The 26,398-nt window shown below is 39.7% G+C and overlaps 1 protein-coding gene across 1 annotated transcript in view; it reads right to left on the reverse strand.

The window, feature by feature from the left end:
• Positions 1 to 26,398, reverse strand: part of LOC111239343 (roundabout homolog 2-like) — a 49,867-nt gene that overhangs the window by 8,263 nt on the left and 15,206 nt on the right. Inside the window, exons 3-15 of the mRNA XM_022769206.1 lie at positions 18,471 to 18,628; positions 16,817 to 16,937; positions 16,577 to 16,715; positions 14,675 to 14,802; positions 14,025 to 14,036; positions 10,371 to 10,495; positions 7,997 to 8,168; positions 7,358 to 7,563; positions 5,202 to 5,283; positions 4,825 to 4,993; positions 1,264 to 1,430; positions 810 to 931; positions 414 to 630 (exon numbers count right to left, since the gene is read on the reverse strand). Of these exons, the coding sequence (XP_022624927.1) occupies positions 414 to 630; positions 810 to 931; positions 1,264 to 1,430; positions 4,825 to 4,993; positions 5,202 to 5,283; positions 7,358 to 7,563; positions 7,997 to 8,168; positions 10,371 to 10,495; positions 14,025 to 14,036; positions 14,675 to 14,802; positions 16,577 to 16,715; positions 16,817 to 16,937; positions 18,471 to 18,628 (1,818 nt within the window). The remainder of the gene's footprint in view (positions 1 to 413; positions 631 to 809; positions 932 to 1,263; positions 1,431 to 4,824; positions 4,994 to 5,201; positions 5,284 to 7,357; positions 7,564 to 7,996; positions 8,169 to 10,370; positions 10,496 to 14,024; positions 14,037 to 14,674; positions 14,803 to 16,576; positions 16,716 to 16,816; positions 16,938 to 18,470; positions 18,629 to 26,398) is intronic.

Genomic DNA, 26,398 nt, shown 5'->3' on the forward strand with positions numbered 1-26,398 from the left:
GAAAATTGAAACAGCTATATCATGCTAAAAGTGAGGCTAACTAGCCTAATTTAGCAGAGTAGCAGTAGCCACCATCTTAGCCAGTGGATTTCATTTTTTGGTGTAGTTATACTCTTGAATCACATATTTAAATGTAGTAAATTGTGAATTTATACATTTCAAGGTAATCATTAACAAAAAGTCAATAGACAGCTGTAATAACACATTTCATATGCTAGTACGTTTTACCATCATTCCCCTTAGTTTTCCCAACAGGCAAAGTGCAGGTCTATGTCAAAGGCATCTATTTATCTGTTACACATTTTACCCAGTCAGTCTGAAAACTTGAATCCCTTTAATAGAGTTCTTAATTACCAAAGGAAAATTTCTACATTTCTGAGCTAATGACAAAGTAATTGATAAGCTTTTCTTACCCTCCTCAGGGGTACGCAGCAGAACCATTAGGCTGTCATGTCCCTGTAGCTCATTGAAGTAAGGGCGTATCTTGACCTCATACTCTGTACTGCTATGCAGATCTACTAAGATGGTACTGTGGTCAGACGTGTCCTCCACATCCTGGACCAACCAGGAATTGCCGATAGTCCGGTAAAATATACGGTAACCCTGAACATACCGAGACTGACGGGCGACCTGATAAATGTTGGCAAGACAGAAAAAAATACAAAAACACATTTCACATTTACATCAGTAATCAAAGGTGGAACTGGCTGTGTTTGTACTTCAAGTTAATCTGTTTGTGTCAAGTCATGTTTGGAGGAGTTTTTGAAGTTAATGTTTGGGCTTTTTCATCAGCCAAGTATTCAACTCACAGTCCAAGAAATCCTGGCACTGGTAGGAGAGAGAACCACAGGCTTCTGCAGGTAGACAGACACCTCTCCTAACTCTCTCTGCACCTGTCTGTGGTCCACACCCTGTTCTGTAGGACTCCCATCTGAAACAACAAAGCAACCTGTTCAGTCCGGCCGATTAAACAGCTGAACTGAAGCTATCCCGCAAAAAAAAAAGAAAAAAAGAAAAGGAAAAGCTTTTTGATGAAGTTCAACATTGCTCAGGGCAGAAGAGCATCACACTGAGCAAGCAATATGTTTTGAGACTGCACATGCAAATCAAGTTTTTCTAACCCATGTAGCACATTATCTTTGCCTCAGCACTATATTCAGTATCTCTAATTTCTTTCTGTAAAAATAGAAACTGAAATCAAGATTGCACAGTAGGACTCATATAATAATGAAGGGAAGGATTATCTTTGCTTATGTAACTCACCCTGCGTCCTGACAGGCTCAGAGATCGGGCTGGGGTCACTGAGGCCATAAGAGTTGACTGCTCGGACAATAAAGAGATAAACAGTGTTGGGGAAGAGTTCGACAACTGTGTGCCTCTCCTGCTTCACATGGTCCGCCACCGTTTGCCAGGTGCTGCCCACTGACTGGCTGCAGGAAAATAAGTGACATTTTGTCGTAAGAAACAAGACAATGAAAATATTTCATTATATCAAAATATCAATTTATTTATTTTCTGTTTTAACGAGCGACTTTGATCATGACTTAATGTTTGAAGGGTTTTGAGAAAATCCGATAATGGTGTCACACTTGAAGGTAAAGATCTTTATCTGGAGGGTGTTTGCTGCCTTTAAAATGACACTGCTAATCAAACACACAGCTGACAGTCAGTCTATAAGTGCTTTCTCAATAGGCAAATGTGCTGCCCTCCTTCTTTGTGTGAATATTCATTCACTCCTGTTATCTTGAAAGCACAGCTTCATTATCATGTAATTTTGAGATAACAAGGTAATAGGTTTGATCACAACTCTTAGCCCACTGCTGATAAACTGATAGCACAGATAGATGAAAGTGGAACAGACAATGTCAGAAAGAGAGATCTGAATTTTACATGCTGGGCAAGACACAGGCAATATGACAGTCACAGTGACGGTCGTCACATTTATTAAGTCTCAAAAATATTTTTTTTCAACTTTGTGACTATGAGAAACAAAGTGTGATATCTCAAGGTAAGGTGATAAATAAATTGGGGTTGGGGCTGCAACTAAAGGTTATTTGCACTAATAATTAAGTTTTTTTTTTTCAATTAATTGATAAATTATTTGGTCAGTGGTGAAAAATGCCCATCGCAATTTCCCACAGCAAAAGGTCAACCAGGAGTCCAACCCTAGATATATTACATTTTCATGTCAATTAAAATGATATATTTTTTAAAACAGAAAAACAGCCAAGCCTCACAAACATTATTGATATTTTTTCCTAATAAATTATTTGCCTAATCAATTCATTGTTTCAACATTATTTAGGATCTTTAAGCAATACTTTTGGCAAACTTATTTCATATTATACATATGTACTTTTTATACGATTATTGGCTTTCTTGCTGAGAGTTAGATAAATCTGTAAGCTAATGACTATGACACTACAAACAGTTAGCTTAGTTTAGCATAGAGACTGGAGGCGGAGGGAAACAGCTAGCTGGACTCTGTCCAAAAGTAACTAAATCTGCCCGCCAGTTTTTTTTTTAAAGCTCACTGATTGATGTTCCATCGTGTTCATTTGATCTGTACAAAAACTGAAGTGTAAGAATGAAAATTTGTGGTTTCACTCAGTATTTATGCTAGGTGTAGCTTCTCATTGAACGAACAGATATCAATCTTCTCATCTACTCGGCAAGAAAGTCACCAAAAAAATGTCAAACAGCTCCTTTAAATAACCAGAACAGTCAGAAATGCAAGGGAATCAAGGGAACAGTCAGAAATGCAAGGGAATCTAGACAATAGAAAACACATTGCCATGCATCTTAGCAGTTTGTTGGACATGGTCAGTCTCAGCTTGCAGACAGAACAATGACAAGTTCTCCTTCTTTTTATAGCAGCAGGTTATATTGATGGCTTCTGAATGAGTCCAGCAAGGATAAACAGCCCGATGCTCTGCAGGGACGGGGACTATCAAACAGCATGAGCACAATTTAACATTTTCCTAAACTCCATGGAGAAGAAAATGGTGAAGTAATTACAACAAGCAGACCACAGCATTTTCCTATCATCTATGTTTTCTCCTCCACAACCTTTCTCACCAAATGTTCTCTGGAGAAATGGTTTTGTAAATAGAGTCACCCTGCTTTTTTTTTAAAAGCTACAAATGGAGTTTTGGAGTGCAAGCTGCAGTGGCAACTTTTACATAAATCCTCCATCAAGATTTCTTTTCTTTTAAATCAAAAAGAGAAATTTACGTATTGTTATGTTCTGTATACAGGAAGAGATACTATTACAGAAAAACATTGGTTTATATTTCTTTCTTTGTTGCTGCTGATGCCCGAAAACAAACATTTGCAATCAATTTGTCGGTGGTGGAGCGTGCAACAGCAAGCGGATCATGATCATCAGCTGTGCATGTAAGACGACCACACTGAGCTTTCTCTCCACACAGAGCTCACTAGACTTTTGTGTGTTTTTGTTTCTATACACTTGGTCTGCACCCTCTCTCCTGCTTCTGTAATGAGTGAACTCTCCAACTGGGCTGGCATTCCCTCCTTCCATTGCCCCAGGACAGGACAGAGCTGCTGAGCTGACCACTGCAGTAATTGTCTCCTCTTTCACTCATTGTCTGTCTCACTAAAGCCTCTGGTTGGTTGTTAGAGCTGCTATGGCTCTCCTCGGGATCCCACAGCTAAACACTGATGCAGTGAGTGTCACGGTTTCACTTCAGGACGTCACTTAACAGAACTGTCTCTCCCTCAGGCGGAGATGAGTCATTCCCGAACTCTAATGACTCTAAATGAAGGAGACTTCATTATCCGGGAATAGTTTGAACTAACAAATAAAACTGAGAGAGTGTGGATACAGTTGAAATAGCTACAGATAGTGAGACCTTCATCAAGGGGGTGGAAAATTAAGCGGAGGCTGTCTGTGCTGAACTTTATCTCAGGCTGCAGTAAAATTTGGTAAAAGTTATGTAAATAAAAAGAAAAATTAATGTATTTTTTACGCTTCCATAGCTTGCAAAGTAGCAAAACAACCAGACGGCTAAAAAAACAATTTCACATCTAAAAGACAATTTATTTGTGAATAAGATATCCGGTAGAAAAATGGTAGTATATTATATAGTATTATAAAGCTTTTCATGGTCTTGCGCCATCTTACATTAGTGACCTTTTGACCCCCATATAGGCTTGTTCATAACCTGAGGTCCTCTGTGGCTTTGGAATAACCTGCTTTTACTTTGAAAACCTATATCTATACTTAATTGTATTGTATTGTGCTTTATTGTATCGTCACGTCCCTCATTTTATGTATTCTTATCATGCGAGTTTATCGTTGCTGATGTTTCTACTCATACTTATTGTTTTCACTTTTGCAGCAACCTTGTAACATAGTGAGAACAGATGCTCTATAAATAAAGCTTACTATTAACACTATCATTTAAATTATTCATTGACAAACAAGCAGTGAATGACTTGTGCTCTAACAAATGCACATGCTGTATTTGCACTTTGCCACTCCCTATACAGCCATACTATCATTCACTATCAACTCTATGCATATATTTGAAGTCAGTCCGTATGTTTTTACTATATGTCTACTGAGTATTTCCATTGCCTTGTGAAGGACAACACAGTTTTTCTGACTCTGTTTCAGACATTAAATGGGCAACCAGGTTCTCATATTCGGGAAATGTCAGCATTTTACAATATGCCGTTCGATCTTCATTATATCTACAAACTCAAAATCACTGGAAATATTCTCAAATCAGATATACTTTGAAAAATGGTATTCGACTTGAGTATAGTAATAGGAATAAGAATATGTGTGTCACTGCATACCTGAAAGCTTCGATAATGTAGGAGGTGACAGCGGCCCCGCCTTCATGTGGGTTGGACTGCCAGGTGAGGGTGACGGTGTTTTTGGTCACCTCCGTCACTACAGGTTTCTGCGGAGGCCCTGGAAGCTGAATGAACTCAGAAACTCTGGATACTGGAGGAACTCCATCTTCTGTTACAGAAAACGAGAAAACAGAGCTGTTAAAATACAACAGTGGGGCCAATGCTGAAACTGGAGTGGATTTTGTTCTGTGTGGTCTTTGTGAAGGACTTTGGCTACATGAGTGCGTAGCTTCTTGAGCACAGGAGGTGCAGTGTAAGAGTGACAGAGTGTGAAGTGTAACAGAGAGACAGAGTGTGGAGAGTTTTGGTGTGAGTACCTCTGACAGTCAACATCCCACTCCAGCTCGTCTCCCCTGTGGCGCTGGATACAATGCATGTGTACATCCCCGAGTCCGAGTCCTGTCAAGCAGCAGACATTTTTGAAGCAGTTTTTAATTTTTGAAGGCTGTTTTGGGATCTATGTAGATGACTGAAAGAATGTTTAGAACAAAATCATGTTATTACTTATTAGACTCTCGATTTGCGTGGCAGTGTACATTTACTCTAAGTACTACACATAAATACAATTTTGAGGTACTCCACTGCACAGTGGGTAATGCTGTATATTTAACCCAACAGCAACAGTCACAAATTTCATTATAGATTAAAACTGTATATACTGTACAAAACATGAATATAGAATAAATTACCCAATGATATATACATGTAGTTAATTACAGTTAAAACTAGCTTCACCTCAACCAGGACATACATGTACTGTATGTCATTTTGTACAAGTAAGTGGGAAAATGGGACAGAGAAGCTCAATTTAAAAAAGTATGAAATCATTATTAATTTATTGGAAACTTTATACTTCATATTTGTTGAAATGTTTGCTTCCCTGTAAGATACACTTGACATTTTTGCATGTTCAGCTTACCTTCTGTGTATATATAATTTAAACACAATTTATTTAGCAGTCAATATGGTGAACATGTTAAAAAAACAGATGCGGAGCAAGATTATCATCCTTTAGAGTCCTGTGCCACCTGGACAACATGCTGTGCTGCTTTAGCTCTTGTTTTGGTCTCTACCAAATGTCTAGCTTCTGCATCAGGAAACAGAGCGTGAGAGCAGTGGAACTAAACCAAAAAAGTCACGGGACAGAAAACCGAAAAAACACTGACCTAAAAAAAAAGCTGAAACACTTAACAGAACTAAGGGGAACCACAGAGTCAGGTGATAATTCTCTGTGGTGACAACATTCACATACACAAAGTAATTTTTTCTAACGTTAATGTAAAAATATTGACTATAGCAGCTTTAAGCAAAGGATCTAAATACTTTTTCAGTGACTGCTATCTGATTTGCCATCATCCTTAGAGTCAAATGCAATCCTTGCATACATAAATACTTCTCCTCAGTAGTATTCACGTCAGTAGCTCTAAGAACTACACTTCTACAAACCACAAGGCACCGCGCCACACTCTACCTACCCTCCTGTTTACATTATGAACTGTATGCACCCACATGCTTCACTGACACTCTTGGTGTTTGCTCCAGCCCTGTTCTGGCTGAGAGCCAGTCTGCTGGAACTATCATCAGACCATATGAGATCATCCACTGCAGTGTTGACCTCTGGCTGACAGACAGCACAGCGTGTGGGCAGGTGAACTTCCTTAAATGACTCCAACTACTGCTGAAATATTGATGGAGGGTAGGGGCATCAGCAGGGTAAATATTTTTAGTCCCTCACTCGTCATCTCCATTTCCTCTCTTTTTTTCCCCCTTGTCATCCCCTTGATGCCACACTAATGCATGTCTTCTGTTCCATTGAGCACATTGGCATGGCAGATTTCCCCCGCCTCAGTGGTGCACTGGACCAAATCTTAATGCTCCAAGTTTGCTGAGCACCACTGCTGGGAAACAGGATGAACGAAGGAAGTGAATAAGCATAGTCCGGCCAGCAGATTTAATTAAAATGCGGTTAAACAATTCATCATCTATGGCCAGTCAATTAACGAAAACGATGCTGCTTTTGCTTCGTCCTGTGTGCACCCACTGACCTCCAGGTGGGGTTATAGCACAAAGGGGCTGCTGACTGCTCTTCCATCAAAGCAGAACACATTAGCATTTACAAACAAGCACCTTCATTAACATTACAATTACACACCGCATGAGCACATAATTGTGCTGGAGAGATATGCACTGCCTTGGAGAGATCAGTCTTTGAAACTCAGTCTCACTTTAATTTTACAAACGAAAACTGAATTTATAATAGAAATGAGAAAAAAAAAAATCATTGCCATGTGGGGTGTAGGGAAAGTAAAAGAGGGTCAGCGATCAGACAGAAAGTATACACTATTCTCCACAGTTTTTTTTGTCATTTCCATCAGTCACAGTCCGTTTTTCCTTCAGTTTAAGGAAACTTATCCTTTTCATGCTCTCGCCAATAAATTATACTCACTCAACACAAACCCACTCACACACACACCTTTATATCTGTGATTTGCAAAGTGCCATTATCCATCAAGGTCAGTCGAGGTTTATTTCCCTGAAGTCTCTCTCCATCCTTCTCCCATGAAATCTTGACTGAGGGCCCTCCAATTACACGGCAGTGCAGTTGCGCTGTAGCACCCTGAGACACGGTCTGATTGGACGGGCCTTGGCGAATGATCGGCGGTACACGACCTGAAGGGCCTGCCGATTAGAGAGGAGAGGAAGCAGAATATTATGTTAGGGGGTGCCACCTCCCCTCCACTTAGCCATACAGTGAAGAAATGTGGAGAATGATATATCTGCAAGGCATACAAGAGGCCTATAGAAAATGAGATCATAAAGTTGCCAGCCATTAGAGTGCAAAGGGTGAGAATATTCAGATGCTTAGTAGGCAGAAAACAAAGGCTGCATAAAGAGCAAAACAAAAAAAGCTTACAAGCTCCCTGAGAGAGAACATTAAGCCTGAAATTCATTGTTCATCCAGCACAGGGTCTCTTCTTTCTGTGTCTTTATGAGCCTTATTGCTGTGCACCTACTAAGTAATTAATATGTTTTCCCCTCATTAGCTGATGGTACAGAATAAAGAATAATTCTCTCCCAGGTTCAAACGTGTCTGTGTGGACTGGAGTCTCACCTCCCTCCACCTCAAGCAGCGCCTTAGTCAACACACTTCCTGCTACACTGATGGCCTGGCAGATGTAGAAACCAGAGTCCTCGGGGTGGACGTCAGTGATGGTCAGCTCTCCGCTCATGGAGACAGAGTAACGACCGGACTGTGATGGAGGCTGGCCAGGGAACAACAACATCTAAACACACAAACACATACAACAGATTATTAATATGACATCAGCAATCAGTTTACCAGCTGCAATATTTGTGTTTGTTGTCAATTAATCTGGTGATTAGTTTTCATTATTCAGCTATTCAATTAAGTCTATAAAATGTCAGTGAAAAATCCTTTTCGCAATCTCCCACAGCCCAAAGCACCATCTCTAAAATGCTTGTTTTGTCCAAAACCCAAATATATTTAATTTGCACTCATATAAAACAGAAAAAAACAAAACCCCAAAACCTAGAGCCTCACATTTGAGAATATCAAAGCAACACATTTTTGGCATTTTTAGGCACGGTCCAGACTCTCAACTATTGGATTGATATGGCTTTGAAGTTTGGTTCCGAAGTTTATATTCCACTCAGGATGAACTGTAATATCCTTATCAGGTTGAAAAAAAAATTTATTCTGGCAAACATTTGGGCCACATATTTGTGTATCCTCTGGCTTAATATGCCTGGTTCCTCAGTCCAGTTCTGGCTCACATACAGCATGACTGTCAGGTGCTATTTCCACATCTGAAAAATGCTTCCCAATACCCAAGTTGGTGTCTTCAAATTGTTTGTTTTGTCCAAACAACAATCCAAAACCCAGAGAGCGAAAGCAAAATCTTGACATTGACAGATGGAAGCTACAAATGTTTGGCGTCTTTGTTTGATAAATAACTTGAATGATTAATCAACTGTCAAAAAAGATGTTAACGCAGGACTACAATTAATGATTATTTTCATTACTGATCAATCTGCATGTTATTTTATCTGTCTCTGCATATAATTTTTTCTGGTGAAATAATAATGGATTATCAGTGTTGTTGCTGATTAATTTTCTGGTGATCAACTAACTGATTAATTGACTGTTTCAGTTACATGCTAATATAATTATCCAGGGGACATCCCATCAACTTCTAAGCAAAGCCAAACAACTACAGTCTAAATGCTAACAGCTCAGAAGGCTGTAATGACCTTATTGCTAACGTGAGCATGCAAACATGTTCACAGTGACAATGCTAATGCTAATGTTAGCAGGTACAATGTTTACCATGTTCACCATCTTAGTTTAGCATCATGCTCCTTTGACAATTGCTAGTTACCATGAAACAAACCTGGACAAACTGAAACCTGAATATTTACCAAATTTCATGACAACTGTAATTGTGAATAATTGTGTGCCAATCCATAGCTGTCGAGATATTTCAGTCTCACAGTAGACTGACAGAGCAACATCGCCACTAGCATAGCAGCGACAAAGGTCAGAAATGGAAGAGATGGGTTGTTTTGTTGTTTTTGGGATGATGCTCACTAACAGACATTTTATAGCTGCCCCATTCTGTTTTTCTGTAAGCGAGATGGATGTGAACGAGGGGGAAGGGATACACATCAATCCATTCAGCCATCCATTTCATTCCTCTAAGAGGCTTAGACGTCAGTGGAGGGACCAAGGTTATAAGGCTACAGATAATCCCCCAAATACAGCAAAAAAGCTCCACAAACAGCCAAGGAATGCGTCAACTATCCTGCAGACCGAAGCTTATTCACAAAATCTGCAGCTGAACTTCCTGTTTGCTCTCTGACAACATCCTAAAAACATCTGAAGCTGCTCCTCTAACTCAGTGATCCCAGCTGCTGCTGAGCAACAGGGTATTTATAGTTGTGTACAATGTGGAAGGAGGACAGCGTTTGTCTGCAGGTTTGCCCCGAAGACGCACTTTCCACACCTGGTGTACTTCCTGCCACCCCTCGTTTCTTCTCATCCCCCACCCACCCCCGTCACTGTTCTCTTACACCGCGGTCGCTAGCAGCAGAAACATTTCTCGCCAACGCATTGCTGCAATGCCTTCCAACATTTTGTCTGTACTCATGTCTGTGAGCCAAATGCAAATGTGCTGCTCTCTTTTGTTCGTCTCTCGCCTGTTTCACTTGGAGAAAAAAAAGTGTCAGAAAAAGTATGATTAGCCTAACTCAGACAAAACCTGCTCATGTTGCGGTGAATCATTCTCGCCTTTAAAACAAAGAATGTGTGAATCTCTTGTTATTGATATTATAAACAATACAGTATTAGTAGGGTTTAAAAAATCCTCTAATCACACATAAATAACGACCTAAGGCTTATTAGAGAGCAAATGTATTCTGTTGCTGCAATATTTTCCTTTGTCTCGTTCCCTGCTCCAGCCTTTTACCTGGCTGCCCTCTTTCTGCCAGAAGATGGCAGGTGGAGGGTTTCCTGTGGTGCCGCATTGGAAAGTGACGCTCCTCCCCTGTGTGGTAATCTGGTCTCGGGGCTTTGAGGCAATCTGAGGTGGAACTGGAAGAGGGAAAGAAGTGTCACCACACAGTTAAAGAATGAAAATTCCTGCTTTTTCAATTCTGTCTTTCAGTTGTGCAATCAACACCTTTTAAGAGGTGAAAGAAGTATTCATTTCTTTTTGGTAAGTAAAATTACCAAAAGTATCATGAGCAAAATGTAGGTATCAAAAGTAAAAGACAGTAAGTGATGAATTATTCTATATTACATGCTCAGATATATTACTGACGCACCGCTGTGAAAGCAGCACTTTACTGGTGTAGCTTGCTGAGATGGAGCTAGTTTTAACTACTTCATACACGCTTAGATAATGGTCTAGTGGTTACCAACCTAGGGACTGGGCCCCTCCAAAGGGCCACAGGATAAACCTGAGGGGTCGTGAGATAACAGCGGGAGGGGTGGTTGAGAAATATTCGATGATTTTACTTTGGGCGTGGAACAGTTATCTAAATTAAACCATGTAAGTCATTTAAGGAGTAAAAAAAACCTCAAAGACATTTGAAATGTGACAAGGAGTCTCAACTAGATATTGCTTTTCTGTGGGAATTACTGGTTTAATCTTTAATAATTTATTTTATTTCATAATCTCATCATAATGTATGTTTTTTATGTAAAAATCTACCTTATTATCAACAGTAACTGGTAACAACAGCTGTAACAAAAACAATATTTTGACTCTGAGTAAAAGTATAAAATGGCATGAAAAAAAGTACATGAAACCTGAACTTGAGTACAATACTAAAGTAAATGTGCTCAGTTACTTTCCACCACTGCTCAGCTGTGTCAACAAAGTACTCATTAGCTCTTAACAAGCAAGATTTAAGAGTTTTCTCTTTAACCTTTTGAGCTTTAGATCTGTCACTACACTCTCATCGCCCTCTCATCTTTAATGAGGGGCATCACCTCTGTATCCTCTGAAAAAACTAATCATCACAGCACAAGGCAGCGCCTTCATGATGACATTTACTCAGTTATTTCGGGAAAGGTCTGAGCAGAGCTGCCAATTTCCAGCTCGGGTCAGATCACTGTGCTATCCGCATCATCACATCGCCTCTGTGGATTTACACTGACCACTGCCCTCTACCTCATGTCTGAATATCTGGCTCACACTTGCCATCAGATGAAGACCGTCCATAGCCTTGATTCATACTCATAAATCAGTGCATACGCACAGGCAGATGCACACAAGAGCACACACACGCATATTTGGCTCGATACACAAGAAAACTGAATCATCTGTGTCATGTCTTAATGTTCTCAATGAGAGCATGTTCCCAAACACTGAAGATGTCTCACAGCTTCATCATCATCACAGGGTTCTGATGATGATTTTTTTGTTTATTTTGAGATGCTGTAATGTCATTAAACAAATCTGTGGTGTTAGTCTCATACACTTTGTTTTTTAGAATTAGATTGGTCTCATGTATTCTGTTATTTCAGACAGCTCTCAGTCTTCAAGGCACCTCTTCTATTTGACTCTTGCTGGCAACTTTATTTGTATTCAAATTTTGATCATGTGATATATTCTGTGTTAATAGTTACCAGGTGTGTAAAATAGCTGCATATGAACGAGTTACATGTGGACAATATTTTCTATTTACAATGGGGTCTTGGATTTCTTTCCCAACAGGAGACATTATGATTGAAATTGGTGTCTGAAGTGGGAAGAATCATCATTCTCCATGGACTTTGAATCTGATTTACTGTTTATCTGCTGTTTTTGGACATTAGCTGATCAGAATGGTCAACACCCTCCTGTAAGGGGAGCGGCTGTCTGTTCATCTAAGTCACTGTCACTGAACATATGCAGCATCAGTGAACTCCCTTTCCTTTTCAAGTAACCAAAACAGCGAGTAAGTCCAGGCAGCTGTGGCGGTTATCATTGTAATCAGTAACGTTTCGTAAGTGTTTCGTAAAACTAATTCTGCACAATCTGATATCTCAGCATATTCTGCCTCTTTTCTCAGCACACTGTAATTACTGTGTGAAGCTTTCACTGTGATCATTATTTCCTCTTTTTTAGGTCATTCATTACACCCTGAGGGTAAGACAAAGGTGGAAAGCCATCTTACTCTGGCCCCCACATTCGTCTATATTACTGTATTTTGTAATAAAAGATGACAGATTTAACTGAAATCATGATTTTTTTTTTTTTTTTTTGCCAAAATTAGTTTCCAACACATGGTAGTCCAGTCTGCTGCAACTTGCTGCAACTTCACATGTACCAAAAACATGAGCTTAACATTTCCTTTCATGCACATTTTCTCCTGTTTATTTTGTCAGGCAGTTAGGGTCAGGTGTTTCTTTTTGGTGGGCTATTCACACTTCTATATTTGTCTGGCCTGAGTTCATGTTGAATGTAAAACATCCTGGCATTTCATTTAAGACACCTTTTTGTGCAATAAATGAGGCAACGGCAGTTTTCTAGTTGTGTGAGGTTTGCTTCGTGGAGCGGAGCGATAGGGTAAGTGTGTAACAATAACCTGCTGTTGCTTAATCTGGCCAGGATGTTGTTGAAACATAGATTCTTAAACTTGAGGTTTTTAAACAAAGATAAAGGAATAAAATAAAAAAATATCCAAAGATGGACAAAAATTTAACAATATCATAATACTTAAAATTAACACAAGAGATGCTACAACAACAACTACTGCTATTACTACTAGTACTATTATTAAGGGAGCACTACACACATTTTATACATAGCTCTGAGCAGTAGTAATCAGCCTTGTAAACATTGTATGATTTAATATCTTCTTCTGCAGCTCTGAAGGAGCTGGGGGCATGGAAGAAAGATGTGGCTGTGTACCATTCATAGAGGGTGTAACAAAAAAATCTATGCAATTGCATTACAGGAAATGCAGGATCCAGTGTTTTTGGAATTAACTTCTACGGACTAAAAGTCAGAATCTCTCCGCCTGCATCAATTTTGATCATTATTTTCATCTTCTCTGTCTATTATTCCCACAAGGTCATCAGAGAGCAATACTGATTGGGTGGAGTGCTCCTTTGATAATAACTTGTATTGTTGTTCTGTATATAATAGCACATGTGTGTAACTATCAAAATGATTAATAGTAGTAATAATAATAATAGCACGAATAATAATAGAGTGATAGCAATGTAACCTGAGGTCAAACCATGCCCTTATTTTGAAGTGACAACGTAATAAAAAGTCTTTCAGCAGCATTTTAAACTGCTGTAGCTACAAGCGACAGAGGGATTTGCATGGTGTCACAATATCCTGACACACTCCCCTCGACACAGCAGATGTGTGTTAGATAGGAGTCCTTAATCTGGTGTACATTAAGTCACTGTCTGAGGCTTACTTAATGCCTGACTACAGCAACAGGCATGTTGTCAACATGTCAGTACCTAATGGAAAAACTTATTTACACCATTAGGCATTGATTGTTGGTTTAAAAACCATTAAGAATACCATACAGAAAAGAGCACTTATTTTTCTCTAAATTACTGAGCACAAATGTCTTTTTTTTTTACAGAAGAATTAGATGGAAAGTGAACTTACGGAACGGGCCAACTGGAATGATGATAGGGTTTGAAACATGATGGAGAGAGATGGAAAATTAATGAGATGGATGAAATGCTGAGCTACAAAACAAAACTGGTGATAACATGAAAAATGGAAAAGAGCAAAAAAAAAAAAGAGAAAAAAGAATAAGAAGAAGCAGAGTGAATGGGAAACTGCTCGGTTTGGATTTCATGAAGTCATCTGAGACAATTTAAACCACAACACACACACAGTGAGAGGAAAGAAGGGTAGAAGGAGCGAGGCGGCGAAGAGGAGAGAGATAAAGAGGCAGGAAGAGAGTGGGAGAGAGTCATGTCTTATTAATACTGGGACTGCTCTCTGGCAGTGAGTTAAAGCACACATCTCCCAAACATCTGTCAAATGGCGTAATCCATACGGGTTAGCATAAGCTCCTGGCAGCACCACTGGACAGGGACTCACAGAGACACACTGATATAAAAACACAGAGAATTGGACAGGAAATGGGGACAGGTTATTGTATGAGGCTGTTGCCATGTGACTGTATGTTACCTTATGTATGAGAGCTTTTTTATGCATGCCTAAGTATGTGTGTGTATGGGGTGGGGTTGGGGGGTGGGGGGGTGGGGGGGTGTTGTCATATACAGTATGCATGATGTGTTTCTTACCGTGGACCTGCAACATGGCTGAGGCCTCTGTCTTGCCCACACTGTTCTCAGATGTGCAGGTGTACGTCCCTTCATCCTGCTCTTTCACGCGGAACAAACGGAGGCTGTTGCCGTTGCGAATTTCAAACCTGGGAATGAGAAAAAGAGAGATAATGAAAGATCTAACAGAGAAGCATAGCAAAAAATAAATGGCCATGTTAATCTACACAAAGTGAGGAAAATCTGCCAGTGGTACAAGATAATATCATTTCTTTCCTTGTCAATCAGCCTGTTGCAAAGATTTTTTTTTTCCAATCAGGTGACATTATCTTGAAACGAGTAGAACAATGTGTCCTGTCTGCCTCAGATATTGCCGCTGGTTCCAGGAAAATTCTTGAAACAGTTGAAAATCAATTAGAAACAAGTAAGATTATCTTAACCCATTGGAGGATTTCTCACTAGATTTTGGAGGAATAATATTTGATTTCTAAACTGTAGATTAGATAAATGGACTTTGCAGAGAAGAATTATTTAAATAACCAAGTTCAACCAGAGTACAAAGAGCTAAATCAGCTGTCTCCGTCCATGCAAGGTACAAAATGAATCAAATCAGTTAAATTCACTTTATGTCATGGACTCATACACAATAGAAGAAAAAGATGAAAGAAATAAAAGAGAAGAAACAGATAAAAGACACAACAAACTTGAAAAACAACAATTGCATAAAATTTTCATCATCTCAATTAGCTGTTCTCAAAGTGAACAAATAAACTCACCATGACTGTTGTTTCTGTACCTTGAGCAGGTTTTGGCGAGACTGTTCAATACCTACATTTATCTGTTAGGTCTCTGATCACGGCCTGATACATGGGTTCAGTCACACTTTATAATCTCGCTTCAACAGTAAACATCTTTATATAAGGTTTCTGCAGCACTCAACGAGATCAGTTAAAGACTTTTCAAGATCTTTTTAATACCACATAGAATCCAGAAAGGCCTGGAAGTATTTACTGAATGCATACATTTTTTACACATCACAGTTTGTCAATAATTCTCAGCTGTACATAATATTAAGTAATTAACATATCTAAGTAACTGATAGAGGTTAATTAATAGTCAGAGGTCTAGAACACTCAGCAAAATGTCCTTTTCACATTGTAGTTTTTGCTCAGATTAAACAAATGAGATTTAACATGCTCATTAATGAGCTTTAGAGGTGCTTGTAGGCAGATTTTGTTCCCTTTAGACACGGCTAGTCCTAGCTGTTTCCCCGTTTCCAGTCTTTATGCTAAGCTAAGCTAATCAGCTGCTGGCTCTAGATTCAAACCAAAACTTCCTTTAGAAGAATAACCACTACCTTAGAACTAAACCTCTCCTTGTTACATTTAATTATTACCAAACTATTCTTTTAGGCATTAAATCTGATGCCATGTAGGAACCATGATTGGACTCAAACATACAAAACCATATGGCTTATTATAATGAAAAATAAATGATAGTACTCCAGCTTGACATACAATGTGTAGCAGCATTTTCTACCCCACATACATAATATAATTATTGGCTGTAATATATAAGTGATTACTTTTTGTGTGAAAAAAAAGTGAAAAAATGTAATTATTTAATAGGCTTAGCTAAATATACATCATATTGAGTTCAGATGGAAAAAATGATGAAATGGGTCCCAGGAGGATTCTGCCAACTAATGAATCCTCTTTGGTTGCCTCCATTTATGAATTTATATTAGCAGACTGATAGAAAGACATGAATTAATGAACAATTACTCCACATGTTTTCTGGGTCACATGTGCTAATAATTCAACACACAACTCAGCTCTGGTAAAGCTGTTTCTTATTCAGTCCTTGTATGTGCATCACCAGTCTGACTCTCTGTTTGTCTGTGCTCATGTCCGTGACTCTCACCTCCCGCGGGGAAGCTCTCCTTCTTCTCGGCGCCATCGCACAGTGGGAGCGGGATCTCCATGGACCTCACACAGGAAGTCGACCGTCTCTTCCTCCATGACCACTTGGTTCACCGGCCTTCGTACCAGCACAGGACGCTCTGCAGTAGGAGAGAAATTTTCAGACATGTCCAGCCTAGGCACCTTTAAAAGATGTGATACTGCTGCACAAAGATTTACTGCATGAATATCGGGACCTCACCGTACACCACCAGCTCCGCGGGATCGCTGTCTCTCTCTCCAACCATATTTGTGCCCACACAAACATACATGCCAGCGTCGCTCTTTCTGGTGTGAGAGATCATAAGTTTGCCCCCACGCATCTGGAAAAACAGCATAGTGACAGCTTCAGTGTTCAGGGTGCCCCGAATGAAGACACCAGATGGATACAACTCAATGCTATCATCCCAGCCTTTAATGGAAAAAATGCCTTTGCACTGTTATAAATCATTAATCGCTCACAGTCAAAACAGTGAATGAGTCACTGTGGTATGCTTTTTTAGAGTGGTGGAATGTAAGTACATTTACTCCGGTATCAAGGTACTTGTACTTAACTTGAATATTTTTATTTTATGCTTTATTATAGCCTATTATACTTCTAAATTTAGCTCCACCTCTACTAACCAAAAAAGTAATATGCTATTTATGCTTGAATGCATCAGTATGTGATGTGTAGATTTAATATCGTGACACTCACAGTGGCCAGTTTTCTGCATTGACAACTTTTTGCTATTTTATGCACATCCTGCAAGTGACACTTGAGCACTTTCGAAACTAAGATTTAGAATGCAGTACTTCTACTTATAATGCAGTATTTGTATAGTGTGGTGTTTAACTTTAAGTAAAAGATCTCAATAATATGAAAAATGCCTGTCAAAAACAACCAGAGATCGTGTCCATCTGTTGGTTTTACACGAGAGGAGAGAACAAAAGTGACAAGCAGAATCAGAGACATTTTCCAGGCTAGAGAAAACCAATTGCATTGAATTATGGGCTATTGAAACACTTTAAAACATTGCCATTGTAAATGTGTGCCTCTGCCTTTCCCCAGGACTGCAGAATGTTGGTAATAAATTGTGGGTTTATAAAAACGTTCTGGAGAAAGGCCCTTACCATTGATGCTTTACATTATAGTTCATGTAATACTTGTTAAAAACTAAAATGTTGTAAATCAGCTACTGTCCACAAAGTAATGAAAAACAAAACAATAAAAGTGGAAATAAAAGGCTAACCTCTTGCTCTCTGCTTAAAAGATAAGGATGTGAGATTCTATGTTTTTGTTACTGTCAGCAACTCCCATGAAAAGATCAAAACCAACAATGCTTTAGTCAGTCTCTAAATGCTTTCAGCAAAGCTCACTAATGTAATTTTAATAGTTTCTGTCTGGCACAGAGAAATAAGCTCAAGCTTTGGCTACACAGATAATACTTGCTAGTATAGTTTCAGGTCATTAGTAGTTTTAGTCTTTTCATGGGGTTTATTAATTATGAAAAAAATACAGAATATTGACTGACCTACTACATTAAACATTGCTATTTACAGTTATTTACAGAAAAAACACAATCACACAGGCTATATGACACTTACACTAATTAAAATGCTCAATGCACTGTAGTAGGTTTTGCGCGTCATTTCAAACAGAATTACCCAAAATGTTGCTTTTAGAATTAAACTGTGGGCTATCTTTGAAAGCAATAAATACTGACTGGTATTATAAATACTACAAGTTAACAACGAAATGAGCTTGTAAAGCTGAGCCACCAGAGGGTAAAGCAAAATTTAATATTTTTTTATTTGCTCATTATTTTTGAAAAGGACACTTGAGAGTCCTTGCTCAGTGTTTTTGTTGAACTCACAGAGATGCGTTCATCCTTGGTGCTGACTCGGACGTTGTTGCGTTTCCAGGACACCGTGGGTTCAGGGTGTCCACGTGGAGGCACACACTCTAACACAGCAGGCTCACCAGCAGCCACCACCACATCGCTCGGGGCCTGCCGGAAATCATCTCTCAGGACTAAGATGAAAACACAAAGAAATCTAATTAGCTTCAGAAGCCCTGTCTGCCTGATGTATTTAAAACAAAGCCTGGAAATCAGACCCACAGGTCAGCAAGCAGCAGCACAGACAGATGACCAGCTATCATCAAAAGAAACACCAATTTGTCTTGGAAATCATTTAGGCATGTTTTCTTGAGTGAACCCCCTTCTTGCTGAGAGTTGGCTGAAAACACGCTTATTGAGAGAACGTCGATTATTGTGTTTGTATGTGCATGACTGCTCAAATCCCTGGCAACATCCTTGTTAGACTGTGCTCTGTTTTAATGTTTTCCCAGGCCTGTGTCCTACTCTGCTGTCTCTCCTGTCAGAGCAGATGAATAATGCACATCTCTCAGTCCAACATGGAGTAAACAAATAACAGTGCATTCATAATTTAGCTCATGTATGAGGGGAAAAAAATGGCCTCTGCATTAATGAAAGGATTGTGTCTTTGATTTCAAACGCTATCTTACGAATCTGCAGCACAGCTTGGACTCAAATCACATCAGCACTGAACGAGCAAAGTCTAACCCTGTGTCAACCCTGACGTTTGCACTCCCGCCACCCTGTGGATGACGACAGGATGAGAAGTTTGACACAGCAACCTTTGATATCTTCTAATCTTTTGCTGTGATTGACAGATGAAAGCCTCAGTGTGAACTGTGAACTGGATCCTTCTCATGAGACCTCATGCACAATGGAAACTCATACTTGAATGCTGACAGGCTCACATTTTCAAACACACACGAACAGCTTCAGTCGTCATGTTGGACCACATCCTGCTGCCTACAGGCTCTTTTTTTTCTCAACCGGAGTCTATCATTGCAGCATAATCAATCAATGCAATCTCCTTTTTCACTTTCATGAATATTTTAGCGAACTTTCACAGATACAAAGATGAAAGATCATCTGCTTTTCTGTCAATGTGGCAACAAACTAAACATTAACCCTCTTACACACTTATTAATCATTGGTTGAATGATCCCTAAACCCCAACCCCAAAAAGCAATCATCCAATCATTGGTTAAAAACCAAAATTAGACATGGCAGGCCAGTCAAGAGTTTGGAGGGAAGTGTCTTTTTTTATATACTTTCCAAATTCAAAAATTCATGGAAAAAACTCAAAGGAATGGATCAAACTGTGTGTTTATCTGTTCTAGTGTAAGTTAGCATGATACAACAAGTCAGCTAGAGACAAAGCTTTCCACCAAGTTGCAGAGTTAGCATTAGCTAACGTGAGCTATAGTTGATAAATTTTGCTAGTGACAGTTCTCCTTTTAGCAGGCAAAACGTCTGCTTTGATTTAACGAGAAATAATAATAATATCAGAAATAAACCAAAGACCCACTGTTTAAAAAAAATTACTACGAATTTGAAACGTTATCGTTATGAACTGCATACTTACCGTGCTAGAACAGAAGCCTCGACAGGCATAGCAAGAGTAACTAGCAAACCTTGGTGTAATCTAGTTAGTCTCATTGGGACATTACTGTAATCCACCTTAAATCAACTTAACTAAGCACTTAGTTCTAAGCCAATTACTATGAGTACGTATAACTAAATCTATGCCACATTAATTATCCACCAGTTGGCTAATACAGGTCTGTGTCAACATGGCAGCCTTGGCCTTTAGTACAATATTCATACCCACAAGGCTCATCTGAAGTGACTTTATTACAGCTATTTAAAGAGGGAAAATCCTTCCTCACACTTATTTGACGGCCATAGTTGTCTTGGGTAAATGGCTATGAATAGAAAACTTTTCTTTCAGGTCTGAATCGGACATCAGTCAATCCGTACATGATTCGCCCTTTTCTTTAACTCGCTCTGTGATATTAAGTTGATCAATCACACACTTATTGCTTTCTTAAAACGAAACTTTATTGAAATTAAGTGAAAGGCTTCTCTTTCCCACATGGGAGAACAGGGTTTTTCTTTTCTTTTCTTTTTTTAACGCCCTGACATTTAGGTTAAGGAAAAGTGAGGAATCTTTACAAAATGAACACTCATTCAGAACTTCTTACCTCTGACATTATTAAATCTCTCATTATGCTGCAGTGATATTTTAATTATTATTCATAGTCAAACACTGTAATACGTCTCATAGAAGGTGATTATGTGACATCGGAGGAACAAACCTGAGGTTGGGGAAGCTTGTCGTCATAGTGTTGATATCACAGAGAAGTAAAACACCCTAAAGATCCAGGACAATTAGGAGCCTTTGCGGCAGCTATAACAAAGACATGGGTGAACGAAAACCAGTAAAGGCACTCACCCTGCTCTCAAAGGTCTGTTCACCAAATAACACCGACCCTGTTCACTTGGCTGCCTGTTTCAAATGCTTTGCAGAGCTGAAGGGCTAATTGAAAGCACTGCATTATTTTTAGACCTCCGTCTGTAAGGCCTGGTTAGATGGGCGCACAGAGACCTTTGTTTCACTGCCATGGTGACTGAAGTGAAAAAGTTATGGGCAGAGAGCTAATCCCTGAAATGCACACACATACACCCACAGATACAAACAGACACACATGCACATGCACACACACACCTTTAGCATTTGAAACCCAGATCCCCAGGCACAGACTCTCAGAAAGTGGGACATTTGAGGGTTGAAACACATGCCAGAGAGCAGAATATATCCCCAAACACTGCGCAACACTAGCTCCAAAATTTTCTTTGAAGCTGTGTTCAAGTTAATGTGATCCTTCCTTGCTCCGACTTTAAAGCCCCCCATGCCAAACAGAGTTTCCCACGGATGTTTGTATGTGATGATGATCAACCAGTCTCGTCAGAAACCCCAACCCCCCTATGAGGGCCACTGTCCCTAGCTTTACTTCTCAAACATAACACAACTAGGTCTGCCAAGTAATCTCCTAAACCAGGCTCCGCGCTCTCGCTTCCGTCTGTCCACACTGGGCTCAGACAAGGAGCATGGTTACTTCAGGGCAGCTGAGGTTTGGCCCTGTCTTACAGTCCCCAAGGCACTTCCTGTGAGCTTAAATAATGGCAACGCAGGGCTAAATGAATTTCAGTGGTTTCATCATTATTTCTGTGGGCGCTATTCCGAGAGTGCCCATTCATTTTCATAACTTTAATATTACAGGGATATACAGATTAGGAGATTTAATCTCACCGAGAATATTCATCACTTGATTTTTAAGTGACATTTATCTCTAGTGTTAAGTAGAGAGGAGCTGCAGAAAGGCCATCTGTTAGTGTTTTTAGAAAAATGAGCAGAGGGAGGAGAAGAGATTAATCACCAGAAAATTCTATGTACTCCATCCGCACTTTGTATTGTATGTATAGGGCTGATTAATGTTGTGCACGGTGCTTTTTCTTAATTGATTATGACTTTGCTGAAAATCAAGCAGCCACAGGGCAAATTACTTAACAGTTCACAGACCATTTACATAACCAGCAAGTTGAAAGAAACATGACGGGTGAGTGTGACTGACAGGTTAGGGAAAAAAAGCTTTTGTGCTAAACTTGAGGTGACAGTGAGTGTGGGGAGCAGACAGCGTGGGCTGGACAGATGTACGAACAGTTACCAAGCTCAGCGTTTTCACGGCTGACAGGTAGGAGGCTGGACGGAGAGGTTAAAGGACAGTGGAAGTGCTCATTTTTGAGAGCCTGAGACAACCCAGTGTCTGGCTCCTATTGTTCTTTTATTTCTGAGAGCAATAAACCCGTTAGGGAGGTGGTCTAATCCCATTGCCATGATACTGCCCTGTCACAGCTAATGGAGGCTTTGCCTACAGAGAAGAGAGATTGCTTTAATCCATCCATTGTCTGATTGTGTTGATGGAGGATAAGAAGTGACTCCAGGGCAAATGGTCTTTATGAGAAACTTTTGGCCATAAATTCCTCCACTTTCCGAAAATGTAATGATGTTTCAATTACAAACAGACATTGCATGAGGACAACAAATTCTGCATTATTAGAAAGGCTTGACAGGGCTCATATAAACCATAGCTGTGATGGTTTGCACAATAGCAGAGTGAAATTTTGGCTGACAATTTCAATGCACTCAGAAACAACGACGCTAAATCATATTCATCAGGGATGATATATATCTGCAGATTCTCTCCAGTGAAAAGAGAACGCAGAGCAGAAGAAGCCAAGAAACAAGCTGCAACCAGAACTTTGATTCCTTCGTAATCCCTCATCAGGAGTAAGAGGAACATCTGGCTGTAAAGCCTTTTAAGCAAGTTTTATTTTTTATTTGTCCTACTTTATTCTAATCCCGCAACACCATGTGACCGTCTCCTCACTGAGACAGGCAGACGTCCACGAATTTGAAAAAGACGCTTCTCTTGTTTCTTCTTGTTTTTTTTTTTTTGTTTTCTCTAAAAGCAAAACAAAACACACTGTTTGTAGGAATAGAGGGAGAGATTCCGTTCCACTCCTACTGTCTCATTATTCTGGTTTTTCAACAGCCAGGCAAATCAGCTGATCACTGGCAGCTTGGTGTTAAAAAAAAAAAAAAAGGGACAGAAAAAGACAGAATAATGCTTGCTGCTGGCATATCTGAGCAAAGCAAGCTCCTTACCATGAGGTAGTCCAGAAGGGAGCAACAGTGGGTATACAAAAAACATAACTTGTGGACCTTGGTTTGCTCGCAACAAGCATTTAGGCATAAAAAAACCCAAATCTCTCCAACTGCAAATGTGCACTGAATAGGGACTGACTGTACTCAACCAAGAAATCTATCCAAGTTTTTGAATCCTTTTGAAAAATTATGTTTTGACACAAACCTCTATGACTCAGAGGTGAAGTGAGCATTTGTCTGATTTCCTCTATTATTAGAGATACAAAAGGTACATCCACCTTATTCTTAACCCCATAAAGTATTGTGTCTAAATTATGGGCGTGACTCTGTTTATTCCTTTCACTGAACTGCCATTGGCTACAGGTGTCTTCTCTTTGCTTACAGCTTTTTGGGAAATATGTGGAAACACAACCTGTCCCACCTTAAACGGGATAATGTTAGTTAAAACATTAGGGGGACGAGTTAAATCAAGTTAAATTGAATTTGTCGTCCTGCACAGGTCAATAGCAGTGGCTAAGTTACATGTATTCAATATAGCAATCTCAACATAATTGAGCAGTGATGGTTTATTTTTCTATAGTACTGAATAAGAAAAAAAAGTTTTAGACTGTTGGTCGGATACACACTGTTGGACTAATAAAGCTAAACTAAATTTGTGGCTTAAAACAAAAGGGGATTGTTGTCAGCAATGGTGAGTTTTACTTTAGCCACCATAAGAACTGACTTGGCTCTATGTCTCTTTAGATACACAAGGTTGTGCTTTAACAACACATTTCTAACCTTATTACTCTGGACGTACCAGTAAGTCTCAGAGCATTTCAAATTGTCTGTTGCTTCAGTCAGTGGCAAGACAATCAATATGATGACATTAATCTATTAAGGTGTTGTAGTTTGTGTTCCCAAATCATTCATTTCCCAAAAAGCTATAGGTAAAAGAAAGGTGTGTAGACAATGATATTAAGTGCATTGAAAGAGGAATTTATTTTCCTGTGCTGTAGAAGATCACCTGTGGCAGAACTAGGCTGAAATGTGCGCCCAACCTCTGCAATAAAAAAACAGAGCAAAGTTCCCAATAGAATTTTTTTTTATCAAATCAGCCACCAAGGTCCATACTATGTTGAGATTTGGGAGGTGTGCAGATTGGCTCCTTTGCATATGGTACAGGCTCAGAATGAAACACTGGGTCCAGACTGGTGCAATTCAATTGCACATTTCATTACAGAGGTTCCCTGTGAAGCTTCAGCTCTGCTATCGCTCTTGTCTGGGAACAGGCCTGGAATCACCTTAACATAAGATGTAGAGCTCTATCGTGAAGCTTAGTTCGCCCTGTTACCTAGTCTTTGCTGGCTGGGCAATAAACTTAGCTTTCCAACCTACCGGAGTAATTCTCCACAGGCGGACAGGGTTATATCAGCTTACTGCAATATTCTTAAATTTTACACAGTCTAAATAAATAAAACACAGTTTATCGGTAATAGCAAAAGCTATAAAATAAAAACACAGTTACTACTGGAGTACTACTGGATGCATTAAGTAAACATTTTGCTGTATTGCACTGACTCTGACGGTGTGAATCGCTTATGTTAATCATATTTATGTAAGTCTGTGGACCACTAATGCTAATCGAAAAAGCTAATCACTATTGCTTCCAGAACATACACATATCCCAGCCTTGTATGTTAATTCATATTCACATTACTACTTGCAACCCAGACAATTTTTTGTACTTTTACCTGTGAAAAATGTATTTATTACAATAGTCAGCAGCACTGTTCATATGAGCGCCTGGCATTCACTCAACATGTTTCAGTTCTGATATCACTCTTGACTGTGAAATGAGCTGTAATGCTGCGAGAGCAATGTGACTCACAGGCCACGTAGGTCTGAAGAGACGTGTATCTCCACAGATGCAATTCCAGCTTAACATGGATAGAGTGAAGAGCAAGTCTGTAAGGACACTGCAGAGAAAACTCTTTGTCATGCAGCACAATACATTATGCATCATTCACTGACAATTAATGAGTAATTAATGTGGTTAAAACCAGGTTAGTGCCGGTGTCCTACTCAGAGCTGTACTAACAGTCGAACAGATGCATTGGTATTAATTACTACTCAGTGGGGGCTTTAAGCTCTTCCTCCTCCCACCTGTTGTCCCTCAGACTCACAGCCACCACCAACACACACACACACACACACACACACACACACACTTCTGCAAGACCACCAGCTTAAAACTGGCCGCTCATTAACACTGCATACTCCCCCACCTCCCTGCCAGAGCTAATTGGGTCACTATTTACCCCACAGTCAGCACAACCTCACACAGAGGGGATGGGGGGGTCTAAGACCACCACCATGCTGTCTTAGCATATGCCCTCACTGGCCGGAGGCGATGAGATTAGAACAAAACAGACACTTATTAATACTGTTAGTCACTCAGTGCCTGCAGGTGAGTCATCCCTTTACTGAAATGACTGTACTGTAATCTGCAGCTCCACGCAAAGCGAAATTTCATTATCAACAATTTAAAAGAGGCAATGTGACAGTATCTTGTCCCAGCTCGGATATTTGCATTAGTTGCAGCTGCTTATGGTTCCCAATATACAGTATATCTGAGGAGGATGTCCCTATTTTTGGACACGAGCTACAGATGAGGTCAGCCAGCCATGAGCACTTACACACACTGTCAATAAGGAAGCCTCGGTATGGTGGAAGATAAGACCATGCTCAAATTGCTGTTATGTGTTTTTTTAACAAGGACAATTCGACCTTGCTAATCTGTTATGCTCCTTCCCCTAATCAACCCACTGACTAATCCATTTCCTCATGCCAAAGAGAGCTGCAGTTCAGCCCAGGGCCGAACCACACTGGCACAATTAAGAGGGAAGGAAGACAATGGCACGTGTCCTAGACCAAAGGAGGGAAAATAATACACACGGCTAATAGTGGGAGGTTTTTATCTCAGTGCGCTCACCAAGACATGAGAAAGCACATAATCCCCTGGTGTACTCTTCAGCAACATGTCTATACAAAGAAAACACAGCTATAACTGGTATGCTCACACACATGATCTTGATGGTACACACAGAGAGGTGTGGTGGTCTCAGTCATAGTGTCTGTGCTACCTTTAGAAAAATTCAAGATGGCTGTCCCCAACCAGTGGTAGAAGAAGTACTCAGATCGAATTAAATGTACAAAC

This window comes from Seriola dumerili, unplaced genomic scaffold (assembly GCF_002260705.1).
Source record: "Seriola dumerili isolate Sdu_G_001 unplaced genomic scaffold, Sdu_1.0 BDQW01002293.1, whole genome shotgun sequence".
In the NCBI taxonomy this organism is placed as follows: domain Eukaryota; kingdom Metazoa; phylum Chordata; class Actinopteri; order Carangiformes; family Carangidae; genus Seriola; species Seriola dumerili.